We start from the raw sequence: 21,378 nt of genomic DNA on the forward strand, positions 1-21,378 counted from the left end.
GTAGTTACAGCGTGGTGTAGTTATAGTGTGGTTGTAGTGTAGTTACAGCGTAGTGTAGTTATGGTGTGGTTGTAGTGTAGTTACAGCGTAGTGTAGTTATGGTGTGGTTATAGTGTAGTGTAGTTACAGCGTAGTGTAGTTATGGTGTGGTTATATTGTAGTGTAGTTACAGCGTAGTGTAGTTATGGTGTGGTTGTAGTGTAGTGTAGTTACAGCGTAGTGTAGTTATGGTGGGGTTATAGTGTAGTGTAGTTACAGCGTAGTGTAGTTATAGTGTAGTGTAGTTACAGCGTAGTGTAGTTATGGTGTAGTTATAGTGTAGTGTAGTTACAGCGTAGTGTAGTTATAGTGTAGTGTAGTTACAGCGTAGTGTAGTTATGGTGGGGTTATAGTGTAGTGTAGTTACAGCGTAGTGTAGTTATGGTGTGGTTATAGTGTAGTTACAGGGTCATGTAGTTATGGTGTGGTTATAGTGTAGTGTAGTTACAGCATAGTGTAGTTATGGTGGGGTTATAGTGTAGTTTGGTTACAGCGTGGTGTAGTTATGGTGGGGTTATAGTGTAGCGTAGTTACAGCGTAGTGTAGTTATGGTGTGGTTATAGTGTAGTGTAGTTATGGTGGGGTTATAGTGTAGTGTAGTTACAGCGTGGTGTAGTTATGGTGTGGTTATAGTGTAGTTGCAGTGTAGTTATGGTGTGGTTATAGTGTAGCGTAGTTACAGTGTAGTGTAGTTATGGTGTGGTTATAGTGTAGTTACAGCGTAGTGTAGTTATGGTGTGGTTATAGTGTAGTGTAGTTATAGCATAGTGTAGTTATGGTGGGGTTATAGTGTAGTTTGGTTACAGCGTGGTGTAGTTATGGTGGGGTTATAGTGTAGCGTAGTTACAGCGTAGTGTAGTTATGGTGTGGTTATAGTGTAGTGTAGTTACAGCGTAGTGTAGTTATGGTGGGGTTATAGTGTAGTGTAGTTACAGCGTAGTGTAGTTATGGTGTGGTTATAGTGTAGTGTAGTTACAGCGTAGTGTAGTTATGGTGTGGTTATAGTGTAGTGTAGTTATGGTGTGGTTATAGTGTAGTGTAGTTACAGCGTAGTGTAGTTACAGCGTAGTGTAGTTATAGTGTAGTGTAGTTACAGCGTAGTGTAGTTATGGTGTGGTTATAGTGTAGTGTAGTTACAGCGTAGTGTAGTTATAGTGTAGTGTAGTTACAGCGTAGTGTAGTTATAGTGTAGTGTAGTTACAGCGTAGTGTAGTTATGGTGTGGTTATAGTGTAGTGTAGTTACAGCGTAGTGTAGTTATGGTGTGGTTATAGTGTAGTGTAGTTACAGCGTAGTGTAGTTATGGTGTGGTTATAGTGTAGTGTAGTTACAGCGTAGTGTAGTTATGGTGGGGTTATAGTGTAGTGTAGTTACAGCGTAGTGTAGTTATGGTGTGGTTATAGTGTAGTGTAGTTACAGTGTAGTTATGGTGTGGTTATAGTGTAGTGTAGTTACAGCGTAGTGTAGTTATGGTGGGGTTATAGTGTAGTGTAGTTACAGCGTAGTGTAGTTATGGTGTGGTTATAGTGTAGTGTAGTTACAGCGTAGTGTAGTTATGGTGTGGTTATAGTGTAGTGTAGTTATGGTGTGGTTATAGTGTAGTGTAGTTACAGCGTAGTGTAGTTACAGCGTAGTGTAGTTACAGCGTAGTGTAGTTATAGTGTAGTGTAGTTACAGCGTAGTGTAGTTATAGTGTAGTGTAGTTACAGCGTAGTGTAGTTATGGTGTGGTTATAGTGTAGTGTAGTTACAGCGTAGTGTAGTTATAGTGTAGTGTAGTTACAGCGTAGTGTAGTTATAGTGTAGTGTAGTTACAGCGTAGTGTAGTTATGGTGTGGTTATAGTGTAGTTACAGCGTAGTGTAGTTATGGTGTGGTTATAGTGTAGTGTAGTTACAGCGTAGTGTAGTTATGGTGTGGTTATAGTGTAGCGTAGTTACAGCGTAGTGTAGTTATGGTGTGGTTATAGTGTAGTGTGGTTATAGTGTAGTGTAGTTACAGTGTAGTGTAGTTATGGTGTGGTTATAGTGTAGTGTAGTTACAGCGTGGTGTAGTTATGGTGTAGTTACAGCGTAGTGTAGTTATGGTGTGGTTATAGTGTAGTGTAGTTATGGTGTGGTTATAGTGTAGTGTAGTTATGGTGTGGTTGTAGTGTAGTTATGGTGTAGTGTAGTTATGGTGTGGTTGTAGTGTAGTTACAGCGTAGTGTAGTTATGGTGTGGTTATAGTGTAGTGTAGTTGCAGTGTAGTGTAGTTATGGTGGGGTTATAGTGTAGTGTAGTTACAGCATAGTGTAGTTATGGTGTGGTTATAGTGTAGTTACAGCGTAGTGTAGTTATGGTGTGGTTATAGTGTAGTGTAGTTACAGCGTAGTGTAGTTATGGTGTGGTTATAGTGTAGTGTAGTTACAGCGTAGTGTAGTTATGGTGTGGTTGTAGTGTAGTTACAGCGTAGTGTAGTTATGGTGTGGTTGTAGTGTAGTGTAGTTACAGCGTGGTGTAGTTATAGTGTGGTTGTAGTGTAGTTACAGCGTAGTGTAGTTATGGTGTGGTTGTAGTGTAGTTACAGCGTAGTGTAGTTATGGTGTGGTTATAGTGTAGTGTAGTTACAGCGTAGTGTAGTTATGGTGTGGTTATAGTGTAGTGTAGTTACAGCGTAGTGTAGTTATGGTGTGGTTGTAGTGTAGTGTAGTTACAGCGTAGTGTAGTTATGGTGGGGTTATAGGTTGTAGTTACAGTGTGTAGTTAGTGTAGTTACAGCGTAGTGTAGTTATGGTGTGGTTGTAGTGTAGTTACAGCGTAGTGTAGTTATGGTGTGGTTATAGTGTAGTGTAGTTACAGCGTAGTGTAGTTATGGTGGGGTTATAGTGTAGTGTAGTTATGGTGTGGTTATAGTGTAGTGTAGTTACAGCGTAGTGTAGTTATGGTGGGGTTATAGTGTAGCGTAGTTACAGCGTAGTGTAGTTATGGTGTGGTTATAGTGTAGTGTAGTTACAGCGTAGTGTAGTTATGGTGTGGTTATAGTGTAGTGTGGTTATAGTGTAGTGTAGTTACAGTGTAGTGTAGTTATGGTGGGGTTATAGTGTAGTGTAGTTACAGCGTGGTGTAGTTATAGTGTAGTTACAGCATAGTGTAGTTATGGTGTGGTTATAGTGTAGTGTAGTTATGGTGTGGTTATAGTGTAGTGTAGTTATGGTGTGGTTATAGTGTAGTGTAGTTACAGCGTAGTGTAGTTATGGTGTGGTTATAGTGTAGTGTAGTTACAGCATAGTGTAGTTATAGTGTAGTGTAGTTACAGCGTAGTGTAGTTATGGTGTAGTGTAGTTACAGCGTAGTGTAGTTATGGTGTGGTTATAGTGTAGTGTAGTTACAGCGTAGTGTAGTTATGGTGTGGTTATAGTGTAGTGTAGTTATGGTGTGGTTATAGTGTAGTGTAGTTACAGCGTAGTGTAGTTATGGTGTGGTTATAGTGTAGTGTAGTTACAGCGTAGTGTAGTTATGGTGGGGTTATAGTGTAGTGTAGTTACAGCATAGTGTAGTTATGGTGGGGTTATAGTGTAGTGTAGTTACAGCGTAGTGTAGTTATAGTGTAGTGTAGTTACAGCGTAGTGTAGTTATAGTGTAGTGTAGTTACAGCGTAGTGTAGTTATGGTGTAGTGTAGTTACAGCGTAGTGTAGTTATGGTGTAGTGTAGTTACAGCGTAGTGTAGTTATGGTGTAGTGTAGTTACAGCGTGGTGTAGTTATAGTGTAGTTACAGCATAGTGTAGTTATGGTGTGGTTATAGTGTAGTGTAGTTATGGTGTGGTTATAGTGTAGTGTAGTTACAGCGTAGTGTAGTTATGGTGTGGTTATAGTGTAGTGTAGTTACAGCATAGTGTAGTTATAGTGTAGTGTAGTTACAGCGTAGTGTAGTTATGGTGTAGTGTAGTTACAGCGTAGTGTAGTTATGGTGTGGTTATAGTGTAGTGTAGTTACAGCGTAGTGTAGTTATGGTGTGGTTATAGTGTAGTGTAGTTATGGTGTGGTTATAGTGTAGTGTAGTTACAGCGTAGTGTAGTTATGGTGTGGTTATAGTGTAGTGTAGTTACAGCGTAGTGTAGTTATGGTGGGGTTATAGTGTAGTGTAGTTACAGCATAGTGTAGTTATGGTGGGGTTATAGTGTAGTGTAGTTACAGCGTAGTGTAGTTATAGTGTAGTGTAGTTACAGCGTAGTGTAGTTATAGTGTAGTGTAGTTACAGCGTAGTGTAGTTATGGTGTAGTGTAGTTACAGCGTAGTGTAGTTATGGTGTAGTGTAGTTACAGCGTAGTGTAGTTATGGTGTAGTGTAGTTACAGCGTAGTGTAGTTATGGTGTAGTGTAGTTACAGCGTAGTGTAGTTATGGTGTAGTGTAGTTACAGCGTAGTGTAGTTATGGTGTAGTGTAGTTACAGCGTAGTGTAGTTATAGTGTAGTGTAGTTATGGTGTGGTTATAGTGTAGTGTAGTTATGGTGTGGTTATAGTGTAGTGTAGTTATGGTGTGGTTATAGTGTAGTGTAGTTATGGTGTGGTTATAGTGTAGTTACAGCGTAGTGTAGTGTAGTTACAGTGTAGTGTAGTTATGGTGTGGTTATAGTGTAGTGTAGTTACAGTGTAGTGTAGTTATGGTGTGGTTATAGTGTAGTTTGGTTGTAGTGTAGTGTAGTTACAGCGTGGTGTAGTTATGGTGTGGTTATAGTGTAGCGTAGTTACAGTGTAGTGTAGTTATGGTGTGGTTATAGTGTAGTTTGGTTATGGTGTAGTTATAGTGTAGTTTGGTTATAATGTAGTTATAGTGTAGTTATGTCATAGTTACCAGTGTAGTTTGTGACAGTGTAGTTTTAGTGTCTTACTGTAGTTTTAGTGTCATTTGGTGTCCTTTAGTGAATGGATGGTGTAGTTGGGCTATACTGCAGATACAGTGTAGTTAATGACAGTTCTTACTGTAGTTTTGGTATCCTTGAGGGACTGTATAGTGTAGTTGGCCTGTTCCATGTTGAAGGACTGCTGAGCCAGCTGGTCTCTCTGGCCCTCATACCTGGAATATAACATGGTCGTTATTCATACCTGGAAAATAACATGGTCATCATTCATACCTGGAATATAACATGGTCATTATTCATACCTGGAATACAATACATCATTATTCATACCTGGAATATAACATGGTCATCATTCATACCTGGAATATAACATGGTCATTATTCATACCTGGAATATAACATGGTCATTATTCATACCTGGAATATAACATGGTCATTATTCATACCTGGAATACAATACATCATTATTCATACCTGGAATATAACATGGTCATTATTAATACCTGGAATACAATACATCATTATTCATACCTGGAATATAACATGGTCATTATTCATACCTGGAATATAACATGGTCATTATTAATACCTGGAATACAATACATCATTATTCATACCTGGAATACAACATGGTCATTATTCATACCTGGAATATAACATGGTCATTATTCATACCTGGAATACAATACATCATTATTCATATCTGGAATACAATACATCATTATTCATACCTGGAATATAACATGGTCATTATTCATACCTGGAATATAACATGGTCATTATTCATACCTGGAATATAACATGGTCATTATTCATACCTGGAATATAACATGGTCATTATTAATACCTGGAATACAATACATCATTATTCACACCTGGAATATAACATGGTCATTATTCACACCTGGAATATAACATGGTCATTATTCATACCTGGAATATAACATGGTCATTATTCATACCTGGAATACAATACATCATTATTCATACCTGGAATACAATACATCATTATTCATACCTGGAATATAACATGGTCATTATTCACACCTGGAATATAACATGGTCATCATTCATACCTGGAATATAACATGGTCATTATTCATACCTGGAATATAACATGGTCATTATTCATACCTGGAATACAATACATCATTATTCATACCATAATTTTTTTAAATACACATATTTATTTTTTATACATTTCCTTTATTACCCTCCACCCCTCCACCCCTCACCAAACTGGGGTAAACTAGTGGACAACAACGCTCATGTCTGTATTTTCAACTTATACATACTTTATGCATTTCATGGACACAGTCTATTTTACAATACATGTATTTAGTTTGTTATTAACTCCTGTCCTTCCTCTACACTCAACCATCTATTACTGATGTCCTTCCTCTACCCTCAACCATCTATTACTGATGTCCTTCCTCTACCCTCAACCATCTATTACTGATGTCCTTCCTCTACACTCAACCATCTATTACTGATGTCCTTCCTCTACACTCAACCATCTATTACTGATGTCCTTCCTCTACACTCAACCATCTATTACTGATGTCCTTCCTCTACCCTCAACCATCTATTACTGATGTCCTTCCTCTACCCTCAACCATCTATTACTGATGTCCTTCCTCTACCCTCAACCTCTCCCATCTATTACTGATGTCCTTCCTCTACCATCAACCATCTATTACTGATGTCCTTCCTCTACCCTCCCCCATCTATTACTGATGTCCTTCCTCTACCCTCAACCATCTATTACTGATGTCCTTCCTCTACCCTCTACCATCTATTACTGATGTCCTTCCTCTACCCTCAACCATCTATTACTGATGTCCTTCCTCTACCCTCTCCCATCTATTACTGATGTCCTTCCTCTACCCTCTACCATCTATTACTGATGTCCTTCCTCTACCCTCAACCATCTATTACTGATGTCCTTCCTCTACCCTCTACCATCTATTACTGATGTCCTTCCTCTACCCTCAACCATCTATTACTGATGTCCTTCCTCTACCCTCCCCCATCTATTACTGATGTCCTTCCTCTACCCTCAACATCTCCCATCTATTACTGATGTCCTTCCTCTACCCTCAACCATCTATTACTGATGTCCTTCCTCTACCCTCTACCATCTATTACTGATGTCCTTCCTCTACCCTCAACCATCTATTACTGATGTCCTTCCTCTACCCTCAACCATCTATTACTGATGTCCTTCCTCTACCCTCAACATCTCCCATCTATTACTGATGTCCTTCCTCTACCCTCAACCTCTCCCATCTATTACTGATGTCCTTCCTCTACCCTCCCCCATCTATTACTGATGTCCTTCCTCTACCCTCAACCATCTATTACTGATGTCCTTCCTCTACCCTCAACCATCTATTACTGATGTCCTTCCTCTACCCTCAACCATCTATTACTGATGTCCTTCCTCTACCCTCAACCATCTATTACTGATGTCCTTCCTCTACCCTCAACCATCTATTACTGATGTCCTTCCTCTACCCTCTCCCATCTATTACTGATGTCCTTCCTCTACCCTCAACCATCTATTACTGATGTCCTTCCTCTACCCTCAACCATCTATTACTGATGTCCTTCCTCTACCCTCCCCCATCTATTACTGATGTCCTTCCTCTACCCTCAACCATCTATTACTGATGTCCTTCCTCTACCATCAACCATCTATTACTGATGTCCTTCCTCTACCCTCAACCATCTATTACTGATGTCCTTCCTCTACCCTCTCCCATCTATTACTGATGTCCTTCCTCTACCCTCTACCATCTATTACTGATGTCCTTCCTCTACCCTCAACCATCTATTACTGATGTCCTTCCTCTACCCTCTACCATCTATTACTGATGTCCTTCCTCTACCCTCAACCATCTATTACTGATGTCCTTCCTCTACCCTCCCCCATCTATTACTGATGTCCTTCCTCTACCCTCAACATCTCCCATCTATTACTGATGTCCTTCCTCTACCCTCAACCATCTATTACTGATGTCCTTCCTCTACCCTCTACCATCTATTACTGATGTCCTTCCTCTACCCTCAACCATCTATTACTGATGTCCTTCCTCTACCCTCAACCATCTATTACTGATGTCCTTCCTCTACCCTCAACATCTCCCATCTATTACTGATGTCCTTCCTCTACCCTCAACCTCTCCCATCTATTACTGATGTCCTTCCTCTACCCTCCCCCATCTATTACTGATGTCCTTCCTCTACCCTCAACCATCTATTACTGATGTCCTTCCTCTACCCTCAACCATCTATTACTGATGTCCTTCCTCTACCCTCTCCCATCTATTACTGATGTCCTTCCTCTACCCTCAACCATCTATTACTGATGTCCTTCCTCTACCCTCAACCTCTCCCATCTATTACTGATGTCCTTCCTCTACCCTCCCCCATCTATTACTGATGTCCTTCCTCTACCCTCAACCATCTATTACTGATGTCCTTCCTCTACCCTCAACCATCTATTACTGATGTCCTTCCTCTACCCTCAACCTCTCCCATCTATTACTGATGTCCTTCCTCTACCCTCTCCCATCTATTACTGATGTCCTTCCTCTACCCTCAACCATCTATTACTGATGTCCTTCCTCTACCCTCAACCATCTATTACTGATGTCCTTCCTCTACCCTCAACCTCTCCCATCTATTACTGATGTCCTTCCTCTACCCTCAACCATCTATTACTGATGTCCTTCCTCTACCCTCAACCATCTATTACTGATGTCCTTCCTCTACCCTCTCCCATCTATTACTGATGTCCTTCCTCTACCCTCTCCCATCTATTACTGATGTCCTTCCTCTACCCTCAACCATCTATTACTGATGTCCTTCCTCTACCCTCAACCTCTCCCATCTATTACTGATGTCCTTCCTCTACCCTCTCCCATCTATTACTGATGTCCTTCCTCTACCCTCAACCATCTATTACTGATGTCCTTCCTCTACCCTCAACCTCTCCTATCTATTACTGATGTCCTTCCTCTACCCTCAACCATCTGTTACTGATGTCCTTCCTCTACCATCAACCATCTATTACTGATGTCCTTCCTCTGCCCTCAACCATCTATTACTGATGTCCTTCCTCTACCCTCAACCTCTATTACTGATGTCCTTCCTCTACCCTCAACCATCTATTACTGATGTCCTTCCTCTACCCTCTCCCATCTGTTACTGATGTCCTTCCTCTACCCTCAACCATCTATTACTGATGTCCTTCCTCTACCCTCAACCATCTATTACTGATGTCCTTCCTCTACCCTCAACCATCTATTACTGATGTCCTTCCTCTACCCTCAACCATCTATTACTGATGTCCTTCCACTACCCTCAACCATCTATTACTGATGTCCTTCCTCTACCCTCAACCTCTCCCATCTATTACTGATGTCCTTCCTCTACCCTCAACCTCTCCCATCTATTACTGATGTCCTTCCTCTACCCTCTTCCATCTATTACTGATGTCCTTCCTCTACCCTCAACCATCTATTACTGATGTCCTTCCTCTACCCTCAACCTCTCCCATCTATTACTGATGTCCTTCCTCAACCCTCAACCATCTATTACTGATGTCCTTCCTCTGCCCTCAACCATCTATTACTGATGTCCTTCCTCTACCCTCAACCTCTATTACTGATGTCCTTCCTCTACCCTCAACCATCTATTACTGATGTCCTTCCTCTGCCCTCAACCATCTATTACTGATGTCCTTCCTCTACCCTCAACCTCTATTACTGATGTCCTTCCTCTACCCTCAACCATCTATTACTGATGTCCTTCCTCTACCCTCAACCTCTCCCATCTATTACTGATGTCCTTCCTCTACCCTCAACCATCTATTACTGATGTCCTTCCTCTACCCTCAACCTCTCCTATCTATTACTGATGTCCTTCCTCTACCCTCAACCATCTGTTACTGATGTCATTCCTCTACCATCAACCATCTATTACTGATGTCCTTCCTCTACCCTCAACCATCTATTACTGATGTCCTTCCTCTACCCTCTCCCATCTGTTACTGATGTCCTTCCTCTACCCTCAACCATCTATTACTGATGTCCTTCCTCTACCCTCAACCATCTATTACTGATGTCCTTCCTCTACCCTCAACCATCTATTACTGATGTCCTTCCTCTACCCTCAACCATCTATTACTGATGTCCTTCCTCTACCCTCAACCATCTATTACTGATGTCCTTCCTCTACCCTCAACCATCTATTACTGATGTCCTTCCTCTACCCTCAACCATCTATTACTGATGTCCTTCCTCTACCCTCAACCATCTATTACTGATGTCCTTCCTCTACCCTCAACCATCTATTACTGATGTCCTTCCTCTACCCTCAACCATCTATTACTGATGTCCTTCCTCTACCCTCAACCATCTATTACTGATGTCCTTCCTCTACCCTCAACCTCTCCCATCTATTACTGATGTCCTTCCTCTACCCTCAACCATCTATTACTGATGTCCTTCCTCTACCCTCAACCATCTATTACTGATGTCCTTCCTCTACCCTCAACCTCTCCCATCTATTACTGATGTCCTTCCTCTACCCTCAACTATCTATTACTGATGTCCTTCCTCTACCCTCAACCATCTATTACTGATGTCCTTCCTCTACCCTCTCCCATCTATTACTGATGTCCTTCCTCTACCCTCTCCCATCTATTACTGATGTCCTTCCTCTACCCTCAACCTCTCCCATCTATTACTGATGTCCTTCCTCTACCCTCAACCTCTCCCATCTATTACTGATGTCCTTCCTCTACCCTCAACCATCTATTACTGATGTCCTTCCTCTACCCTCAACCATCTATTACTGATGTCCTTCCTCTACCCTCAACCATCTATTACTGATGTCCTTCCTCTACCCTCTCCCATCTATTACTGATGTCCTTCCTCTACCCTCAACCATCTATTACTGATGTCCTTCCTCTACCCTCTCCCATCTATTACTGATGTCCTTCCTCTACCCTCAACCATCTATTACTGATGTCCTTCCTCTACCCTCAACCATCTATTACTGATGTCCTTCCTCTACCCTCAACCTCTCCCATCTATTACTGATGTTCTTCCTCTACCCTCAACCATCTATTACTGATGTCCTTCCTCTACCCTCAACCATCTATTATTGATGTCCTTCCTCTACCCTCAACCATCTATTACTGATGTCCTTCCTCTACCCTCAACCTCTATTACTGATGTCCTTCCTCTACCCTCAACCATCTATTACTGATGTCCTTCCTCTACCCTCAACCTCTCCCATCTATTACTGATGTCCTTCCTCTACCCTCAACCATCTATTACTGATGTCCTTCCTCTACCCTCTCCCATCTATTACTGATGTCCTTCCTCTACCCTCAACCATCTATTACTGATGTCCTTCCTCTACCCTCAACCATCTATTACTGATGTCCTTCCTCTACCCTCAACCTCTCCCATCTATTACTGATGTCCTTCCTCTACCCTCAACCATCTATTACTGATGTCCTTCCTCTACCCTCAACCATCTGTTACTGATGTCCTTCCTCTACCCTCAACCATCTATTACTGATGTCCTTCCTCTACCCTCAACCATCTATTACTGATGTCCTTCCTCTACCCTCAACCATCTATTACTGATGTCCTTCCTCTACCCTCAACCATCTATTACTGATGTCCTTCCTCTACCCTCAACCATCTATTACTGATGTCCTTCCTCTACCCTCTCCCATCTATTACTGATGTCCTTCCTCTACCCTCAACCATCTATTACTGATGTCCTTCCTCTACCCTCAACCATCTATTACTGGTGTCCTTCCTCTACCCTCAAACATCTATTACTGATGTCCTTCCTCTACCCTCAACCTCTCCCATCTATTACTGATGTCCTTCCTCTACCCTCAACCATCTATTACTGATGTCCTTCCTCTACCCTCAACCATCTATTACTGATGTCCTTCCTCTACCCTCTCCCATCTATTACTGATGTCCTTCCTCTACCCTCTCCCATCTATTACTGATGTCCTTCCTCTACCCTCAACCATCTATTACTGATGTCCTTCCTCTACCCTCAACCTCTCCCATCTATTACTGATGTCCTTCCTCTACCCTCTCCCATCTATTACTGATGTCCTTCCTCTACCCTCAACCATCTATTACTGGTGTCCTTCCTCTTCCATCTATTACTGATGTCCTTCCTCTACCCTCAACCTCTATTACTGATGTCCTTCCTCTACCCTCAACCTCTCCCATCTATTACTGATGTCCTTCCTCTACCCTCAACCTCTCCCATCTATTACTGATGTCCTTCCTCTACCCTCAACCATCTATTACTGATGTCCTTCCCCTACCCTCAACCTCTCCCATCTATTACTGATGTCCTTCCTCTACCCTCTCCCATCTATTACTGATGTCCTTCCTCTACCCTCTCCCATCTATTACTGATGTCCTTCCTCTACCCTCAACCATCTATTACTGGTGTCCTTCCTCTTCCCTCTCCCATCTATTACTGATGTCCTTCCTCTACCCTCAACCTCTATTACTGATGTCCTTCCTCTACCCTCAACCTCTCCCATCTATTACTGATGTCCTTCCTCTACCCTCAACCTTTCCCATCTATTACTGATGTCCTTCCTCTACCCTCAACCTCTCCCATCTATTACTGATGTCCTTCCTCTACCCTCAACCCTCTCCCATATTTCTGTCCATCCGGTATGATTTCTATTTGCCAAACTGTATTCTTTCAAAAAAGTTCTGAACCTATATACATTTTACAGACACAGTATGTTTTAAATTGGTTCTCTTGTTATTAGTCCCATCCTTCAGCTCCATTCAGCCGCTCCCATCTATCTCTTAACACCATCCATATTGGATTTCTATTTGCCATATATTTTTCAACTGTGCTGGTGTCACGCCCTGGTCTAAGTATTTTGTGTTTTTCTTCATGTATTGGGTCAGGCCAGGGTGTGGCATGGAGTTTTTGTATTGTGGTGTGTTTTGTCTTGGGGTTTTGGTGGTTATGTATTTGGGACTGTAGCTAGTGGGGTTATCTAGCAAAGTCTATGGCTGTCTGGAGTGGTTCTCAATCAGAGGCAGGTGCTTATCGTTGTCTCTGATTGGGAACCATATTTAGGCAGCCATATTCTTTGAGTTTGTCGTGGGTGATTGTCCTTAGTGTCTTTGTTCCTGTCTTAGTGTTTGCACCAGATAGGGCTGTTTCGGTTTTCGTTTCGTTTATTGTTTTTGTAGTGTTTTGTGTTTATTCGTGTTTACGTTTGTTTTAATAAACATGGATCGCAATCTACACGCTGCGTTTTGGTCCGACTCTCCTTCACCACACCGAGAAAGCCGTTACAGAATCACCCACCACCAACGGACCAAGCAGCATGTTAACTGGCAGGAGCCACAGGAGAGGCAGCAGGAAAAGCTGCAGTGGGAGAGGCTGCACCACCTGGAGAAATGGACATGGGAGGAAGAACTGGACGGTAAAGGACCCTGGGCTCAGCCTGGAGAATATCGCCGCCCCAAGGAAGAACTGGAGGCGGCGAAAGCTGAGAGGCGCAGATATGAGGAGGCAGCAGGGCGTAGCGGATGGAAAACTGAGAATCAGCCCCAAAAATTTCTTGGGGGAGGGCTCAGGGAGAGTGTGGCAGAGTCAGAAGTCAGACCTGAGCCAACTCTCCCTGTTTATCGTGAGGAGCCAAGGAGGAGACCAGAACCAGAGCCGGTGTTGGAGGTGAGCGAAACAGAGACTGTGAAGGAGTTAATGGGGAAATTGGAGGAGAGAGAAATGAGGGAGTTGCTGTGTTGGTGCTTTTTGCATGGAATTCGCCCGACGGAACGTGTCGGGGATTTGATGGCACCTGGGTTAGCGCTCCATACTCGTCCTGAGGTGCGTGTTAGTCGGCTGGTGAAGTTGGTGCCAGCCTCACGCACCAGGCCTCCTGTGCACATCCCTAGCCTTGCACATCCTGTGCCAACACTGCATCGCCAGCCTTCACGGTCTAGCCCATCCTGTGCCACCTCCACACTCCAGTCCTCCGGTAGCAGCTCCCCGCACCAGGCTTCCTGTGCGTGTCCTAGATCCAGTACCACCAGTTCCAGCACCACGCACCAGGCCTTCAGTGCGCCTCGCCTGTTCAGCGCAGCCAGCGCTTTTCTCCTCTCCTGCGCTGCTGGAGTCTCCCGCCTGTTTAGCGCAGCCAGAGCCTTCCTCCTCTACAGCGCTGCCGGAGCCTCCCGCCTGTTTAGCGCAGCCAGAGCCTTCCTCCTCTCCTGCGCTGCTGGAGTCTCCCGCCTGTTCAGCGCAGCCAGAGCCTTCCTCCTCTACAGCACTGCCGGAGCCTGTCAGTCTACATGGAGCAGCCAGAGCTGTCAGCCTGCATGGAGCAGCCAGAGCTGTCAGTCTACATGGAGCAGCCAGAGCTGTCAGCCTGCATGGAGCAGCCAGACATGTCAGTCTACATGGAGCAGCCAGAGCTGTCAGTCTGCATGGAGCAGCCAGAGCTGCCAGTCTGCATGAAGCAGCCAGTCTGCATGGAGCAGCCAGAGCTGTCGGTCTACATGGAGCAGACAGAGCTGCCAGTCTGCATGAAGCAGCCAGAGCTGTCAGTCTGCAAGGAGCTGCCAGTCTGCATGGAGCTGCCAGTCTGCAAGGAGCAGCCAGAGCTGTCAGTCTACATGAAGCAGCCAGAGCTGCCAGTCTGCAAGGAGCTGCCAGTCTGCAAGGAGCTGCCAGTCTGCCCAGCGCCGCCAGTGCGCCCAGCGCCGCCAGTGCCGCCAGTCTGCCCAGCGCCGCCAGTGCCCTCAGTCTGCCCAGCGCCGCCAGTGCTCCCAGTCTGCCCAGCGCCGCCAGTCTGCCCAGCGTCGCCAGTCTGCCCAGCGCCGCCAGTCTGCCCAGCGCCGCCAGTCTGCCCAGCGTCGCCAGTCTGTCAGGATCAGTTAGATCCACCAGTCAGCCAGGATCCACCAGTCTGCCAGGATCCGCCAGAAGTGCCAGTCAGCCAGGATCTGCCAGAAGTGCCAGTCAGCCAGGATCCGCCAGAAGTGCCAGTCGGCCAGGATCTGCCAGTCGGCCAGGATCTGCCAGTCGGCCAGGATCCGCCAGTCAGCCAGGATCCGCCAGATCTGCTAGTCAGCCAGGATCCGCCAGTCAGCCAGGATCCGCCAGTCAGCCAGGATCTGCCAGATCTGCTAGTCAGCCAGGATCCGTCAGTCAGCCAGGATCTGCCGGAACCACCAGCCAGCCAGGATCTGGTAGATCCATAAACCTGCCTGAGCTTCCTCTCACTCCTGAGCTTCCTCTCACTCCTGAGCTTCTTCTCACTCCTGAGCTTTCTCTCCCTCCTGAGCTTTCTCTCCCTCCTGAGCTTTCTCTCCCTCCTGAGCTTTCTCTCACTCCTGAGCTTTCTCTCACTCTCGAGCTTTCTCTCACTCCCGAGCTTCCCCTCAGTCCCGAGCTGCCTCAGTCCCGATCTGCTCCTCAGTCCAGTGGGGTTCTGGGTGAGGACTACTAGGCCATGGTCGGCGGCGAGGGTGGTCTATCCAGGGACGCGAGGAGAGGGGACTAAGACATGGACTGAGTGGGTTCCACGTCCCGCGCCGGAGCCGCCACCATGGACAGACGCCCCCCAGACCCTCCCTATTGTTTTGAGGTGCGTTCGGGAGTCCGCACCTTAGTGGGGGGGTTCTGTCACGCCCTGGTCTAAGTATTTTGTGTTTTTCTTCATGTATTGGGTCAGGCCAGGGTGTGGCATGGAGTTTTTGTATTGTGGTGTGTTTTGTCTTGGGGTTTTGGTGTGTATGTATTTGGGATTGTAGCTAGTGGGGTGTTCTAGGAAAGTCTATGGCTGTCTGGAGTGGTTCTCAATCAGAGGCAGGTGCTTATCGTTGTCTCTGATTGGGAACCATATTTAGGCAGCCATATTCTTTGAGTTTGTCGTGGGTGATTGTCCTTGTGTCTTTGTTCCTTTCTTAGTGTTTGCACCAGATAGGGCTGTTTCGGTTTTCGTTTCGTTTATTGTTTTTGTAGTGTTTCGTGTTTACGTTTGTTTTAATAAATGTTTAAATGTTAATAAATGTTTAATAAATGTTTAATAAATGGGATGTTTCACAAAAGTTCTGAACCTTTTTATTCTCATAGTTTCTACAGATTGTAAATTAAAGATAAATATGTTTGCTTAAAAGTATTATTATATTATTGATCGATTGACTATGACTTTTCAGATCGCCCAGTAGTGCTATCTACAGGGTTAGCTCCAGGTAAATGTTGCAATTCTTCAGCCATTCCTGGACCTGCGACCAAAAACAAGCTACATATGGACAGTACCAAAACAAATGACCTAATGAATCTGTCTCTTCGCAGCAAAATCTGCAGAGCTGGGAAGGTTTGCATCCCCCATATAAATAACATTCTGTTGGTTGCAAGAATTCTGTATAATAATTTAAATTGAACAATTCTAAGTTTTGAATCTGCCGTCGTTTTGCATATCAGTTCATAAACCACAGAAGATGGAAGATTTCATCAAGCAGCCGAGGGACCACTTCTCCACCAGATCTGAAGACTACAGCATGACCAAGGATATCACTACAGCAGACCAAGGATATCACTACAGCAGCCCAAGGATATCACTACAGCAGACCAAGGATATCACTACAGCATGACCAAGGATATCACTACAGCATGATCAAGGATATCATTACATCATGACCAAGGATATCATTACAGCATCACCAAGGATATCACTACAGCATCCCAAGGATATCACTACAGCAGACCAAGGATATCACTACAGCATGACCAAGGATATCACTACAGCAGACCAAGGATATCATTACAGCATCACCAAGGATATCATTACAGCATCACCAAGGATATCATTACAGCATGACCAAGGATATCATTACAGCATGACCAAGGATATCACTACAGCATGACCAAGGATATCACTACAGCATGACCAAGGATATCACTACAGCATGATCAAGGATATCACTACAGCAGACCAAGGATATCACTACAGCAGACCAAGGATATCACTACAGCATGACCAAGGATATCACTACAGCAGACCAAGGATATCACTACAGCATGACCAAGGATATCATTACAGCATCACCAAGGATATCATTACAGCATGACCAAGGATATCACTACAGCATGACCAAGGATATCATTACAGCATGACCAAGGATATCATTACAGCATGACCAAGGATATCACTACAGCAGGACCAAGGATATCACTACAGCAGACCAAGGATATCACTACAGCAGCCCAAGGATATCATTACAGCAGACCAAGACCAAGGATATCATCATTACAGCATGACAGCACTACAAGGATATCACTACAGCATGACCAAGGATATCACTACAGCATGACCAAGGATATCACTACAGCATGACCAAGGATATCATTACAGCATGATCAAGGATATCACTACAGCAGCCCAAGGATATCATTACAGCAGCCCAAGGATATCACTACAGCATGACCAAGGATATCACTACAGCATGACCAAGGATATCACTACAGCATGACCAAGGATATCACTACAGCATGACCAAGGATATCACTACAGCATGACCAAGGATATCACTACAGCAGCCCAAGGATGTAGGATGCTACATGTAACTGGTTGTTTTATGTAGGATGCTACATGTAACTGATTGTTTTATGTAGGATGCTACATGTAACTGATTGTTTTATGTAGGATGCTACATGTAACTGATTGTTTTATGTAGGATGCTACATGTAACTGATTGTTTTATGTAGGATGCTACATTTTTGTCCAGTTGCAATTATTAGTAGGCCCAATAAAAACATCCCACTTCTATTAGGCCATATGTTTTTTTCTTAAATTATTTTATATAGGCCTCGGCTGGGCTAGTGAAAGATATGCCTTATAGCCTACCTCTGGCAGTTCAATTATTTTATATAGGCCTCGGCTGGGCTAGTGAAAGATATGCCTTATAGCCTACCTCTGGCAGTTCAATTATTTTATATAGGCCTCGGCTGGGCTAGTGAAAGATATGCCTTATAGCCTACCTCTGGCAGTTCAATTATTTTATATAGGCCTCGGCTGGGCTAGTGAAAGATATGCCTTATAGCCTACCTCTGGCAGTTCAATTATTTTATATAGGCCTCGGCTGGGCTAGTGAAAGATATGCCTTATAGCCTACCTCTGGCAGTTCAATTATTTTATATAGGCCTCGGCTGGGCTAGTGAAAGATATGCCTTATAGCCTACCTCTGGCAGTTCAATTATTTTATATAGGCCTCGGCTGGGCTAGTGAAAGATATGCCTTATAGCCTACCTCTGGCAGTTCAATTATTTTATATAGGCCTCGGCTGGGCTAGTGAAAGATATGCCTTATAGCCTACCTCTGGCAGTTCAATTATTTTATATAGGCCTCGGCTGGGTAGAATTAGACTCCAATTAAGCCCTCTTGTTGTTTGTAAAGTCAAATTAAGAGGAATATGAGTGTTGAAATGAAATACTCAACTGGTGTAGTTTTTCTCCATCTGTTGCTGGGCAACACTTGCATAACAAGAACAGCACCAGGCGCTGTTCACCTATTGGCTGTTGCGGTTGCAGCATTACGTCTCAGCACCACAGAATGCTCCTCTGCTTTATTAGTTGACTGTCTCCTGCATTCTCTCTCCTCACGAATTAAATTAAAATGTAAGTTTGGCATTATTTAGGTGGGTTAACTTCCTTCTTATTCACTATTTATATAAATGATTTAGACAAAAATGTCCCAAAATGCGCAACTTCATTTTGATGCTGATGATACTGTTATTTACTGTTGTGCCTCGTCGCTTCCCAGAACTTGCAAACTGCTTTTTATACTGTTCCACATACCTTGTGTCAATTGAAGCTTATCCTCAATACTGACAAAACTAAACTAATGGTGTTTTCTAAAGCAAGAAATAGACCTCTGAACCCTTCACCTATTACTACCTGTCAGGGCAAGGAGACTGAGGTTGTAACCTCATATAAATATCTTGGATACTACCTGTCAGGGCAAGGAGACTGAGGTTGTAACCTCATATAAATATCTTGGATACTACCTGTCAGGGCAAGGAGACTGAGGTTGTAACCTCATATAAATATCTTGGATACTACCTGTCAGGGCAAGGAGACTGAGGTTGTAACCTCATATAAATATCTTGGATACTACTACCTGTAACCTCAGGGCAGGGCAGGAGACTGAGGTTGTAACCTCATATAAATATCTTGGATACTACCTGTCAGGGCAAGGAGACTGAGGTTGTAACCTCATATAAATATCTTGGATACTACCTGTCAGGGCAAGGAGACTGAGGTTGTAACCTCATATAAATATCTTGGATACTACCTGTCAGGGCAAGGAGACTGAGGTTGTAACCTCATATAAATATCTTGGATACTACCTGTCAGGGCAAGGAGACTGAGGTTGTAACCTCATATAAATATCTTGGATACTACCTGTCAGGGCAAGGAGACTGAGGTTGTAACCTCATATAAATATCTTGGATATTACCTTGTAACCTCATATAAATATCTTGGATACTACCTGTCAGGGCAAGGAGTCATAAATATCTTGGATACTACCTGTCAGGGCAAGGAGACTGAGGTTGTAACCTCATATAAATATCTTGGATACTACCTGTCAGGGCAAGGAGACTGAGGTTGTAACCTCATATAAATATCTACCTGGGGCATACTACCTGTCAGGGCAAGGAGACTGAGGTTGTAACCTCATATAAATATCTTGGATATTACCTGTCAGGGCAAGGAGACTGAGGTTGTAACCTCATATAAATATCTTGGATACTACCTGTCAGGGCAAGGAGACTGAGGTTGTAACCTCATATAAATATCTTGGATACTACCTGTCAGGGCAAGGAGACTGAGGTTGTAACCTCATATAAATATCTTGGATACTACCTGTCAGGGCAAGGAGACTGAGGTTGTAACCTCATATAAATATCTTGGATACTACCTGTCAGGGCAAGGAGACTGAGGTTGTAACCTCATATAAATATCTTGGATACTACCTGTCAGGGCAAGGAGACTGAGGTTGTAACCTCATATAAATATCTTGGATACTACCTGTCAGGGCAAGGAGACTGAGGTTGTAACCTCATATAAATATCTTGGATACTACCTGTCAGGGCAAGGAGACTGAGGTTGTAACCTCATATAAATATCTTGGATATTACCTGTCAGGGCAAGGAGACTGAGGTTGTAACCTCATAAAATATCTTGGCTACTACCTGTCAAGGGACTGAAGGAGACTGAGGTTGTAACCTCATATAAATATCTTGGATACTACCTGTCAGGGCAAGGAGACTGAGGTTGTAACCTCATATAAATATCTTGGATACTACCTGTCAGGGCAAGGAGACTGAGGTTGTAACCTCATATAAATATCTTGGATACTACCTGTCAGGGCAAGGAGACTGAGGTTGTAACCTCATAAATAAATATCTTGGATACTACCTGGGGCATACTACCTGTCAGGGGCAAGGAGACTGAGGTTGTAACCTCATATAAATATCTTGGATACTACCTGTCAGGGCAGCAAGGAGACTGAGGTTGTAACCTCATATAAATATCTTGGATACTACCTGTCAGGGCAAGGAGACTGAGGTTGTAACCTCATATAAATATCTTGGATACTACCTGTCAGGGCAAGGAGACTGAGGTTGTAACCTCATATAAATATCTTGGATACTACCTGTCAGGGCAAGGAGACTGAGGTTGTAACCTCATATAAATATCTTGGATACTACCTGTCAGGGCAAGGAGACTGAGGTTGTAACCTCATATAAATATCTTGGATACTACCTGTCAGGGCAAGGAGACTGAGGTTGTAACCTCATATAAATATCTTGGATACTACCTGTCAGGGCAAGGAGACTGAGGTTGTAACCTCCTGTCAGGGCAAGGAGACTATAAATATCTTGGATATACTACCTGTCAGGGCAAGGAGACTGAGGTTGTAACCTCATATAAATATCTTGGATACTACCTGTCAGGGCAAGGAGACTGAGGTTGTAACCTCATATAAATATATTGGATACTACCTGTCAGGGCAAGGAGACTGAGGTTGTAACCTCATATAAATATCTTGGATACTACCTGTCAGGGCAAGGAGACTGAGGTTGTAACCTCATATAAATATCTTGGATACTACCTGTCAGGGCAAGGAGACTGAGGTTGTAACCTCATATAAATATCTTGGATATTACCTGTCAGGGCTGAGGTTGTAACCTCATATAAATATCTTGACCTGTCAGGTTGTAACCTCATATAAATATCTTGGATATTACCTGTCAGGGCAAGGAGACTGAGGTTGTAACCTCATATAAATATCTTGGATACTACCTGTCAGGGCAAGGAGACTGAGGTTGTAACCTCATATAAATATCTTGGATACTACCTGTCAGGGCAAGGAGACTGAGGTTGTAACCTCATATAAATATC

General features: G+C 43.6%; 1 protein-coding gene across 1 annotated transcript in view; it reads right to left on the bottom strand.

Annotated features, from left to right (window-relative positions):
* LOC115119756 (charged multivesicular body protein 5-like) overlaps nt 1-21,378 on the bottom strand; it is a 45,617-nt gene that overhangs the window by 17,316 nt on the left and 6,923 nt on the right. Inside the window, exon 4 of the mRNA XM_065013866.1 lies at nt 5,000-5,093. Coding sequence (XP_064869938.1) covers nt 5,000-5,093 — 94 coding nt within the window. The remainder of the gene's footprint in view (nt 1-4,999; nt 5,094-21,378) is intronic.

Source organism: Oncorhynchus nerka, linkage group LG9b (assembly GCF_034236695.1).
Source record: "Oncorhynchus nerka isolate Pitt River linkage group LG9b, Oner_Uvic_2.0, whole genome shotgun sequence".
Classification (NCBI taxonomy): Eukaryota; Metazoa; Chordata; class Actinopteri; order Salmoniformes; family Salmonidae; genus Oncorhynchus; species Oncorhynchus nerka.